Source organism: Tasmannia lanceolata, unplaced genomic scaffold, assembly GCF_043159265.1.
Source record: "Tasmannia lanceolata isolate RefF3 unplaced genomic scaffold, GAP_Taslan_0.1 ptg000011l, whole genome shotgun sequence".
Lineage (NCBI taxonomy): Eukaryota > Viridiplantae > Streptophyta > Magnoliopsida > Canellales > Winteraceae > Tasmannia > Tasmannia lanceolata.
The window spans coordinates 27,448,711-27,461,640 of NW_027518688.1; the positions used below are offsets into that span (position 1 = coordinate 27,448,711).

General features: G+C 41.0%; 1 protein-coding gene and 1 pseudogene across 1 annotated transcript; one reads left to right on the top strand and one right to left on the bottom strand.

The window, feature by feature from the left end:
* Positions 1 to 1,878: 1,878 nt before the first annotated feature.
* On the top strand, positions 1,879 to 10,164 carry LOC143886882 (RNI-like superfamily protein). Its single transcript, XM_077391051.1, has 2 exons — positions 1,879 to 2,453; positions 8,885 to 10,164. The coding sequence occupies exons 1-2, from the start codon at positions 2,102 to 2,104 to the stop codon at positions 9,814 to 9,816; spliced, it is 1,284 nt and encodes a 427-aa protein (XP_077247166.1). The 5' UTR covers positions 1,879 to 2,101; the 3' UTR covers positions 9,817 to 10,164.
* Positions 10,165 to 10,627: 463 nt separating this feature from the next.
* Positions 10,628 to 11,524, bottom strand: LOC143886884 (kunitz trypsin inhibitor 5 pseudogene; annotated as a pseudogene).
* Positions 11,525 to 12,930: the final 1,406 nt, after the last annotated feature.

The window sequence follows — 12,930 nt, forward strand, 5'->3', positions numbered from 1 at the left end:
ACAGAACATAAGCCACACAATGAAGACATTAGTTTACGTGGTTAGACTAGATTTCCTACATTAATGGGAGAGAAACTATCTTCACTATGAGCAGCAAACGAAGAGAGATAATAAAGAGATAGTCGGCAACTTCTTAACTCAATCTTTATATGATCAATGCTCACAACTTGAAAGATCAACCCTAAGAACACCCATTAATGTCTAAGCGAAATTTCAAGCTCTCAATCACTCTCTTCATATCTCTCTTCTCCTCTTTCCTTAGGTATAATAATACCTTATATAACTTAGGTCGAAGACAGAAGCCTCTTACACGTTTTCACAAACTATAGATATAATTCCAACTGCTTAATCCCAAATAAACTGAAAAATGGATGAAAAAGAAACACAACAAGATAACAAGGATCTGGCCTATTTTTGTGTTATTGGGACCGTTGATCTGGTGGATCATCATGAGGGCTCCTTAAATCAACGGTGTGGTTTCTCTTGGCCGAACCTTAAATGATGCCTATATCAAGAGGCTAGGATCATTCTCTCAAAGGTGGGGTCAATCAGGGGCGATGCCAGAAATTTTGCACAAGGGGGGCAAAAATTATAGTAATTTTTTATCTATCTTAAAATTAAGATGAAAAAAATTTCTATCTAAAATTTTGCACAAGGGGGCAAAAATTATAGTAAATTTTGCACAAAGAAAGGGAGATAAAAATGGTAACATTAAAATTTTAAACTTATTTTCTATCTTAGGGATGATTGGAAAGGGGGGCATATTTTTTAAAAAAGGGGTAAGTATAAAAAAATATTAAAAAATAAAAGTATATATATATTTTTTCCAAAAAATAAGGGGGGCAATTGTCCCCCTTTCCTTACAAGTGGCATCGCCCTTGGGGTCAATGGCAATGGCCCCATTGCTTATCGTTGGCAAAAAAGCCTCAACGGTGGGAGTTTTTATACCGTAGAGAGGCAATGCAGGATAGTGGGACCCACATGAACGGATGATCTCAACCATTCATTTGTTGGTCAATGTCATAGATAGCCCATGCCCAAAAATAGCGGCCATGGTTAAGCCTAACCATTCGATTTGTTGAGGCTTAAAATGGTTGTCATAAGGATCACCATATGACAACCATTTTTGGGGCTATCTAAGATGGGGACTAACAAATGAATGGTTTAGATTTTTCACTCATGTGGGCCCACTGTACCTTTTGGTTGCACGACTACTGTTTAGAATTCAAGGTGGCAACTGGGCCATGCCGGCCCGTGGCCCGGCACGGCATGATTACTTAGTGACATGGACATGGGCATGCCGGCACGGCACGAAGACGTGGGCCATGCCGGGCTACGGACTTAGGCCTGCGGCACGGCACGGGCCGTGCGTGCCTGCGGTCCGATTGCTTCTCTTGAAGCATAGGGAAGTGACATATTTGCCCTCTTTTTCTTCATTGGGCTTCACGAGTAGCCACAAACACTCTAGACGGGTGGCCCAGGAAGAAAAAGGGGCGAATATATTACTTCCCTTTGCATATCATTTAATGGTGGCCCACTTGCTCCTAAAAATGGCGACGTGCCAACTACCTGCATTTTCTTGGGGAATAATGGTTAAATTGCATACGTCACCAATTTTATTCGCTTAGCACTTTTGACTGTCTATCTAGTGGGTCCCACCTTAGAACTCCCAATTTATCAGATGATCCTAATCGTCCAATCAGATAAATTATGGTCATCTACCTGTCTAGTGTCTACCCACATGCAAATGTAAAAGTTGAATTCGATCTGATTTTTCTGATCGGTAGATTCAAAGTGGCCCTTACCAGATGGATGGTCTGGATCTATTGAAAATGTGGGGCCCATTTTGGGCATATTCCAGCTAGAGCTAGCTCTGATTTTTATTCTACCCGAGAGAGAGAGGAGAGAGAAGAGAGAGAGGGTTTCGACGAGTCCTGATCAGGATAGGATTAGGGCTTCTCGACCTTCTTCTGAATCTACTCCGGATTTCTATGAACCGATTGCGCCAAATCCGAGTCCGAATTAGTGTTTTTTTCCCGGTCCCCTTCTCCGATCTCCGTAAGTTAGGGTTTCTTAAAGAGCGCTTCTACTCTTGTTTCTAATGGCGGAATTGAGAAATCCAGAAGAAATTATGGTTTGCATCAACGAGATCTTGACTGACGATGAGCTTAGGGCCATACTGGCCAAGTTACAAAGCAACAAAGACAGAGACGATTTTGGTCTCGTATGTAAGCGATGGTTGCTCTTACAGAGCACCGAGAGGAAGAAGCTCTGTGCTAGGGCAGGCCCTGTTATGCTGCAGAAAATGGCTGCTAGGTTTTCTCGCCTGATCGAATTGGATCTCTCTCAATCCACCTCTCGTTCGTTCTACCCAGGCGTCATTGACTCCGATCTCTCTGTCATCGCGGCCAGTTTCACTTGCTTGCAGATCCTCAGTCTACAGAATTGTAAAGGTAAGACCTTTCTTACTGAATTTGGGTACCAATTACTTCAGTTTCAAAGAATTATTGATTTAGCATTCGTGGTAATTTCGAGGATAAGTTGGATGAGATTTTTCCATTAAAAAATTGGATTTTTTGTTTGTTTTGTGCATTACTCATGAGTAATGCTGACGATTTTATTTTTGAATTTATTATAAGCCACAGGTATGATTTGTAGAAGACGCTGTAAAATTCTATCAAAATCACAGTTAAAGTCAAGATAGAATAACCATACATTAATCCTATAACAGCTAACACACAGGGACCATATATATGATTTATGTGGTTCGGTACGAAGGCCTATGTCTATGGGCGAGATCATGGTCTTCTGATATGAGAAAGCAACAGTAGAAGGATTACAACTGAAGTAACCCAAAACCCACCAGCCATAACTCTTTCCCTTTACTCTGTCAACCAAGACTGTACGCTTTTCTTCTCCAAGAGAATAAAATCCACTCTCCCTCTTCTTCTCTCCACGTGCAAAAATCATTAGAAAATCATCTGTTTCGCTCGCCCCCTTCATCTCCCCACAAGCAAAAACCATGAGAATATCCTCTCTTTCTCTTGTGAGATTTCTTTGTTGGTTTCATCTCACATCTACTCCTAACCGCATGGTTATGCTAGAATGTATATGTGTTAGGGGTTTCTCCTAAAAGACCTAAAGTTAATCCTAGTCAAACTAGGAAATTGTAATAAACCCTCAACTAGTTAAGCAGCTAATGTAACTTGTTGTGATGGAAGCCATCTAGGGCCATATTTTAATTTTTAAGTGTGTTTTACGTGTATTTTAAGTCCCTTAAGTTATAGTAGGGGTACCGTGGCCTTTTCTCAGTTTTTTGAGTTCTAAGTGTTTTAAATATGCCCCACACATGTATTAAGGGATTTTTAAGTGGGGCGAGAGTTTTTTAAGTCATTAGAGGGTATTTTGGTCCAAAAGTCTGTTTTCTTTAGGGTTTTAGAACTTTCTAGTTCTCTTTTTTGTTCTTATAGATTGTAAGCCTTAGGGGACTTTTCTATGATTATCTGTTATGATGATGGAATGAAGGAATAAAAAGATTGTTCTTTGATAGTCTGCAAGATTGTCATTGTGAAGCCTTCATCCTCAAGGTGTGATGCCTCGATCTTTCTGAATCTTCTTTAATGAGAGCCAAAGTAAACTCTTGGTGGGATGCCTTGAGATAACTTTCTTGTTTCTTTATCTATAATATATATTTCTCTATTTTCTCTCTTTTTATCTTGATTTCATCAACAAAAACGATCTGCCCAGGAATAGTAAAATTTCTTTCTCCTTGCGTAAAACCTCAAAAGCCTAATTTTTTTATTGTTTTAACCCTCCCATCTCAGCCTACACCTTGCACCTCTCTGTTTTGCCCCAAAACTAATTTTACACCTTCCTGGCATATGTTTCATCACCCCAAACCTAGCCTAAACCCTATAAAATTATTGCCCCAACCTAATCAATGCCAAAATCCTATTTTCACCCCGCATCAGATTTGGTATAAGAGCGAAATATTAGTTCAACCTTCGATCGTCCTGCATCAATTTTGGTATCAGAGCAAAATATTAGTTCAACATTCGGTCGTCCGGCATCAGATTTGGTATTAGAGTCCAGGGTGGAAACATGTTGTCTATAATGCAATTACGATCTAGTAGTTGAGTTATTGTAAGGCTTAAACTCCAAATTTGATAGGTAACTATCTCATCTTGATCGCGTGGATTGTATTGCACAGAGTTAGGAGCTCATGCCGAAACAATCATTGTTGATCTCTTCTTTGGAGAGCATGAAACTAGAGCAACGGACTAGAGCCATTATCGTCATACAAAGTTGGTTCCGACAAAGGTTAGCCCGTGAACATTACATGAGAATAAAAAGGGATGCAATTATTATCCGACACACCTGGAAGAGGCGAATTATTCAGCAAACTCGGTAGGAAGAGCTTACACATCAACTACAACACATGCGAGCAGACGTCTAGAAACCTAATGAAGCAGAAGAGTTGAGAGTTTTTTTTGCCTCAGCTAGCAAGTTATAAGGAATACACCGAAAGTGCACATGATGATCACACTTCGTCATACCGACGACATGACTTCCCGAAGCTTCTTCGTCGGGGTCGAGGGAGTTTGATGGAGGCCATCTGAGGGCCATATTTTAATTGTTGAGTGTGTTTTAGGTGTCTTTTTAGTCCCTTGAGTTATAGTAGAGGCACCATGGTCTTTTCTCCTCAAAATCACTTAATATTTTGAATTTTGAGTGTTTTAAAGATGCCCCATGCCCCACACATGTATTAAGGGATTTTTAAGTGGGGAGAGAGTTTTTAAGTCATTAGAGGATCTTTTGGTCCAAAAGTCTTAGGTTTTCTTAGGGTTTTAGAACTTTCTAGTTCTCTTTTTTCTTCTTATATATTCTAAGCCTTTGGGCACTTTTCTATGATTCTCTATTATGGTGATGGAATGAATGAATAGAAAATATTGTTCTTTGAGAGTTTGCAAAATTGTGGGTGTGAAGCCTTCATCCTCAAGGTGTGATGTCTTGATTTTTCCGAAGCTTCTTTGGTGAGATGCCAAAGAAAACTCTTGGTGGGTTGCCTTGAGATAAGTTTCTTGTTTCTTTCTTATCTAGAATATATGTTTCTCTTTTTTTCTCTCTTATTTTTTCTTGATGATTTCATCTACAAAAACAATCTGCCCGGGAACCAAAAATTTTCTTTCCCCTTGTCTAAATATCAAAACCCTAATTTTTTTCTTGTTTTAACATTCCCATCTCAGCCTTAACCTTGCACCCCTCCGTTTTGCCCCAAAACTAATTTTACACCTTCCCAGCATCCTTTGAAAGCTTCCTGGCATATGTCCGTACCACCCCAAACCTATCCTAATCCCTACAGATTTATTTTGCTGACCTAATCACCTATTTTAGGAGCCAAAATCCAAAATTTCACCCTGCTTCATATTTGGTATAATAGCGGAATATTAGTTCAACATTTGATTGTCCTGCATGAGCTTGGTCTAGATAGAAAACCAGAGGCAAGACATGTTTCCCACCATGATAGTGATGTGACCATCCTTAATTTAACTTGGAGGATGGGCCCTTCAAGAGGATTAAAAATCTTTTATTTAGTTTTAGAGTGTTATTCAAGTCCTTTAAGTAATAACTTGTAAGAATGTGGCAACCCTAGGGTTCACAAGTCAGATATGGGGGCTTTGGAGCATTACACAGGTTACTAAAATTTCAATAAATCAGCAAACAAACATTCCCAGACAAATTAAATATCGCGATATAACCTTTCACAAATAGAGAATTCATAGAAAATTTATAGCCATGGAGTTCATTCATCAATAAGAAATATACTCAACCCTAACAGTGTTCCGTACATCAAATATGTGAATAAAAATCAAACTAACTAGGAAAGAAAATTCAACTCTCAACCATATGTAGCATAAATAATTTATCTAAATAAGTTAAATCTAACAAAAAGGCTGGAAAACAATACCTAAAGGTTGCAAAGGGAATGGTAATAAGGGTGAATGGATCAGTGTATGTTAGTGATGATGGCAAGGGTTATGGGATGGTTGGGAAAAGTGGGATAAGCAGTAGAAGGGAAATATTAAAGAAATAAAGGAAAATGAAGAAAGGGGAAGGGGATCAAGGGAGAGAGAGGGAAAGGGGGTGATAGAAACAGAAAGGAGAGTAGAAATCATACATGGGAAGGAGCGTGTTGGGGCCTCGTGGCTTGGTCGTCCAACAGGAAGAAAAACATAGGAAGCTACAAAAGATTGTGTGTGGGGGGGGGGGGGGGGGGGGGGGGGGGCTGATGTGAGAGAGGAGAAGGGGTTCTCACAACCATGAGTTAAAGAGGGGAGAAAAGAAGGGAAAAGGAGGTTGGAATGTCTCTCAGCCGAGAACTATGACATGGGGAGAGAGGAGGAAGAGAAGGAGGGTGGGCTGGGCTGGGCTGGGGGACTGATGTGAATACAAATCACGACCAAGGTAACTTGGGCATGAAGTAATGTAGAGTAGTGTAGATAGATCCGTAGTTTTAAAACTCCCCCGAGTCGACTCCCATTTACCTTGGCTGCGTTCCACATTGCGCCACATCCGTGTTCCTCATTTCGCCCTACGGAGTCAATAAACAATCCTTTCACTCTCCCGAATTATGACCGTGTCAATTGAGTACTCAACCGCGTCAACCGAGTACTCAACCGCGTTGTGTCGAGTCGACTAGGTTTTTCTTCGACCGTGCTGTACCCGCATTTTAAAACACTCATAAATCTCTTTATTGAATAAATTGAGGGGAACTACTCTAAAAAAGGCTCTCAAAAGCTTAAAGACAAGGTCTTGACTTGGCGCAAAATAAGTTTTGGTGCAAGGCGACAATTGGCGACACTTTTCTCTTTCATAGCTACTCGTGGAACCCCTTATTTGAAGTGTTTGCATTGTATACATGTATTATCTGCATGTGCACATTAGTGTGTCGAGTGTCTCTGTGTAAACATGTAACTATGACGGGTGTAATGTGTCGAGTCATTGAGGGAGACCCCTCTAAAACTTGGTGTGGGAAAGTAACAACTAACAGGGCTCGGGGTCCTTGAAAACTTGCAGAGATTTTATCAGAGATACAAGATCTTTGCATCACGGTGTGCCCAGAATTCAGTCACATGAAGCGTTCAGCTAAAGCTCACGCAGACAAGTTGGCGATAAACGGATCAGAGTTGAAGATTTGGACGTTCCCAGTCCTCTAGTGGTGGTTTGTTTTTGTGGCCGTGTAGAGTATGGGTTAGATGGGATGGCGTGGGTTTATATTTGCTGTATATGGGCACGTTTGGCTACCAGGAATTTGTTTTCGTGACAAATCGGTAGATTCCAAGGGTTAAGTTGCTAAAAATCAGGAAAGGAAATCCAGGAATGAATGTCTCTCACGATGGGATGGAGGCTAAAAATCAGGAAATGAAAATCTCTGCTCACAATCCAGTCAACCTTTTCCCCATTTTAGCCGCAGCTCATCACGGCAGACACCCCATTTCTGGATTTCCTTTCTTGATTTTTAGCATTTTCACCCTCATCTCCACTACGAGACTGGCGATTTATCATGAAACCAAATTCCTAGTATCCAGACATGGCTTATGATTAATTGGATGTCTTGTCCCTGATGCATGTACTGTTTGCTATACTCTTAATAAAATCAGTTATTTTTCAAAATAAATAAATAAAAAGGTTTCCCTGTGCATGCACTGTTTGCATACTCTTAATAAAATCAGCTATTTTACCCCCAAAAAAAAAATGTTTATGTTGGTCAACTGCAATTCGGAGTGCTCTATTAAGATTTGCCGGAGTACCATTTGTTGGCAGGGTTATAGTTGTATGTAGGGGTGCAAGTTTGGCCCTGTCCGCCCTGACACGCCCTGAGCCCGAACAGGGTCAGGGCTGGATTTTCCAACCTTGAGGGTGGGTCAGGGTTCATTATTTTAGACCCTGACTCAGGTCGGGTCGGGTTCTGGGTTAATGCCTCGGGTACCCTGACCCGGCCCCACCCTAAGTTTTCTATTATAGAATTGAACCATCTGTGCATGTTTCTTTTGCTAATGTTTTCTATTATCTTGGATTCATGTTTCTTTAGATTATTATTATTAATTGTCTTTGTTGCCCGTCATGTTGTTGAATTCATAGTCTTATTTTGTTCCCTTTCTCTGTTTATTGATCATTTTGTTCTATATGATAAGTGGTTGCTTTATTTTTGGCACTCTTAACGGGTATTTGCACTAGGGTCAATTAGGGCCGTGCCCAATCAGGGCCAATCAGGGCGGGCCAGGGCCAGCACTGAGCCCTGTAGGGCGGGCAATGGGTTGAGGTTTTTCGGCCCTGACTCAGGGTCAGGGCTCGGGTCAGGGCGGGTCAGGGCCGAGATAATGGGTTCCAGGGTTGGGCTAGGGTTTTGAAAAACCCGACCCAACCCGACCCTGTTGCAGCCCTAGTTGTATGATATTTATATGCTCTGCCTACTGATATGAACTCCAATCGTTACTCATAATCTTATACCCATCAAAACAAAAAAATGAATTAAATTACGTATTATACAAGTGTTGTGTGATTCCGCTGTTCTGCCTGAGTGTTGAAACCTACCTGGACTGTATCTTCCGTCGGTTAAAGATGGATTGGCTGGTTCCAAAGAAGACTGGCTCTGGCTTTCTAGGGTAAGGAAGCTGACTCGAACCCATAACAATGAGATGAAGGAACCGGCCATTCCACTAGGATTCAATTCCTTATCTCTGAGCCGGCGAGCCGCCTCTGATGAAGGCTCATCAGCACCATATTCTGCTCAATCCACCATTGTTGGCTGGTCATACTTGCATGCCATTTATATGCTCCGACACTCATATTTGAATTAAATTATCCTTTGATATTTCTGTAGGCATTACAGATGTTGGAATGACATATCTGGGAAAGGGTCTTCCCTCTCTGCAGTCGTTGGATGTTTCCAGCTGCCGAAAACTAACTGATAAGGGACTTGTGTCTGTTGCTAACGGATGCCACAATTTGAGGAGCCTACATCTTCCTGGTTGCAAGTTCGTCACAGATGGACTATTACAAGCTCTTTCAAAAAACTGTCATCATCTGGAAGAACTCGGACTGGAGGGATGCATCAAAATAACTGACAATGGACTCGTGACTCTTGTCGATGGGTGTCGCCACATCAAGTATCTAGACATCAATAAATGCTTCAAAATTGGAGATGTTGGGATCTCTAAACTTTCCCAGTTCTGTTCTTCCTCACTAAGGACTCTAAAGATGTTGGATTGCTGCGATGTCGGTGATGAATCCATATTTTCTTTGGCAAAATACTGCAAGTGCCTCAAGATCTTAGTCATGGGTGGGTGCCGGGAAGTCTCCGACGAATCAGTAAAGGCCCTCGCTTTCTCCTTTGGTCACAGTCTGAAGTACGTACGGATGGATTGGTGTCTAAAAATCTCTAACTCATCCTTGAGCTGTGTCCTGTCTCACTGCAAAAATCTTGAGGTCCTTGACATTGGGTGCTGTCGTGAGGTAACAGATACAGCTTTTCTGGGACTGGGGAAAGGAGGATTCGAGTCGGGTTTGAAGTTGTTGAAGGTCAATAACTGCCCAGGGATCACTGTTTCAGGGATACAGTTGTTGTTGCAATTCTGCAAGTACTTGGAATATCTGGACGTGAGGGCTTGCCCACATATTACCAAGGCTCTCTGTGATCAAGCCAGATTGCAGTTTCCAGAATTCTGTAAAGTGAATTTTTTGGGCAGTTTATTGGACAGTGATCCGGCAGATGGATTTCTTTTTAGCTGGATTAACGCAGCTAGATCTTATTAGCAGCTGCAAAATGATTGCCACCAGAAAGGAGGAGTGAGTAACTAGTCTTGAAATGTTTGATGATTTGAATCCTCTGCTCCTGTTTCTGGCCCTCTTTTAAATCTTGATTTATTGGTTTGAAGGACATTGTGTTCTTGAGTTAATCATCACTCATGCATGCACAAAACTTGTAAAAAGACATGCACAGTACTTAATTTCTTATGGTCATATGGTCTTTCGTTGGGTGTGGTAAAGAAGATTTGTATTTTGTTGTCTTTGGAAAATTGAGGTATCAAATGTAGTCTTTGAGTATATTAACAGATGGCAACCGGTCTGTTTTCTGTTAATAATAGACCTCCCTGTGTGAGATATCCTGTCCATAGTAGCTCTATGCTGGTGCACCTAGCACGTGCGTAGTAGATGTTGGCTGTTCCTCTAGTGGGCTGTGTTTCATCTTAAGATCGTATTGATCTGAGTGATTCTTGTGTTTGATTGGAGAATTTTCTTGCAGTTTTTCAAGTCGTTTGCTTTTAAACTAGCCTTTTGTGGAATCATACCATGAGGGTCATGTTTTTGGCCTATAGCCCATCCTTGGCTGGTCCTAGAGGATGACTATCACAGATCTCTATGTGAGATATTTGGTTAGAAAGAAAATGGTTTAAATTTTGAGGGAAAATATCAGATTCAATACGGCTATGCGGGCTCATCAGCACAAACATTTATCAAGAATACAATGTCTTTTGCACAGAAGATGAATTGATAAAATGGAATATGCGGTGGTTCTAGTTATGACGATATGTGGGATATGACCCATCCACGGGGTGAGACCCACTGGAAACTCAATCTCCATTTCCTCTTTATTTAAACATACTTAACAACATGAAGTACAATCTCAATTACACTTGATTTATAGATTACGCGTTTGCACTGGTTATGAACATAACGGGAAATGGATCACCATTGAAGCCCAACCATCTATTCCCATCCTCATTAAAAATGCCCAAATCCCCACAGAGAACCTTGCAAATTTTACAAACAGTGGGGCAGAAAACAAACTTGTAACCATCTCCATTTTTCTCAATCTTAAACCAGTCACTGAGCGTCGCCCTGCCCGGATTTCCAGTCACTCCACCCGTCGTCACGTACCTCCTTCCGGTTGCATCATCGGGCCCCGCTAGCCTCCAAACCTTAGACTGCACGCACATGTTCGCAACCCAGAACTCAATATTTACGTCTTCTGACACCTGTACGTTCTTGGATTGGTTGGCTGGCCAGAATTTCATCCCGGTACCTAGGAAAATCTCGTAATTTTCTTGGGCAACATTGAATGGGCATGTTCCATTTCTACCCGTAAGCGTCAGACGGCCGCCCCTCCCGCTGACGACGGGAACAACGTAGTAGACTTCACCGGAAAGGAGCTTGTGACCGTCCATGTCGCGTACATCTTTGGCGGTTACCAGAGAGATACCTACGGCGAGGGCCGAAAGTAAGAGGGCTGAGACAAGCAGGCCTAACTTCATGGTTGGTAGCTTGAATGTTAATTAGTGAAGGGGGATGGGAAGATATGGATTCAATTGGGTCAAGTTTGATACTTATAGAAGAGATATCCCCCCCCCTCTGACGGATAAAATCTGCCCCGCTCCCCCCACCTAACGTTATTCATTAAGTTTTTAAAAGCAAAGAAAAACGTGAAAGGGGGTGAATTTATCCTCAAGTAGTGAACCATTCCCAAAGAGAATATCATTTCTCAGAGTATATAGCATTATGAAATATCATTTCCGCTGAGTTAGTAGGCTGTTGAAAAGTCAATATAATACAAACGAGGAGTAGTGTTTGAGCTGAGGATGTAAGATTTTTGTCTTTGCTTTACGAGATCATCTTCCACCGGTAAGTCAAATGCTCTGCATCTTATCCAATTTCGTGGTCTCATGAGGAGGCTTTATATCTAGACAGAGTTGGCCGTATTTGCTGACTTGCTTTTCATCAAACCCATCCATATCTTAGGACCCACTATGGATGAAGCATTTGTTAACATATTCGGGGTTATGTATGAAATCACGTATATCTCTTTGATATAGTTGAAATTTTCATTTATGTTAATTCTTCCTTAATCTCATATCTAGCACACGAAGCCTTTCATGTGTTGGATTGACAGATATTATACTTTGCTAATTTTCTTCAAGAACATCCCAGTAATAAAAAATCCATTTTGACGTCCTTATCAATCATCATGCATTATCAAGGTAATTATGTTTAATTAGCATGCATCTTTTGAGTGCTCTAAATACATTCAAATTAAATATTATTAAATATAAAATAATTGTGAATTACACACCTAATTCCTTAACTTGGATCAACACATTTCAATGAGTTCCAGCATTAGGGGCTGTTTGGGTATGCGGAATTTAGAATCCAGGTTTTTGGTTTGAAAAGTGTAAAAGAGGGTTCATGATCAGGCTGCTGTGTGCTCTCCTGGCAGTGTTTCTTGGATTTTAAGCAAGAAAATCAAGTTTTAAAAATCTCTCCCGCAACCTGAGATTTCTAAAACCTGGAAAATGAGAGGATCTTCTACTCTCTTGCTAATGGAAAGAAAGGAGATGAGTAAAAAATGGAAAGAAGGGAGATGAGTAAAAAACGACGGTTGGTCCGCTTCTTCTCTTATCGCTAACCCTCTTTTCCACTGTTTTTAAACTAAAAACCTGGATTCTAAAATCGGCGTATCCAAACGGCCCCTAAATATTTCACTACAACGACTTCCCTAGTTAAGTATACTATGTGCGAGCTATTGTAAATTGTGTGCATGTTATTCAATGTATTTCCGAAAAAAACGTACATAAGTCTAACTCCTTTAAATCGTATCCGATCCCTCGCATATGTGTATTCCTATATACATATGTGTATTCCTAGTGTGAGAAATCCCAGTACACGATCCATGTGTTTCCTCAAACTCATAGGGTGATCAGTCATCAGGAATTGATCTCTTCAGCCAAATCCTAGCGGAACATTCCAGCTACCACATACATGGCCCAAACTTCTTGTAGGGAAGAAGATTGCTCTAGCGGGGAAGATTGCTCAACGAGATGTACTCCCATTCGGTGACCTTCTTCCTTGTTCCCTTGTTTAAGCTTAGCTTAT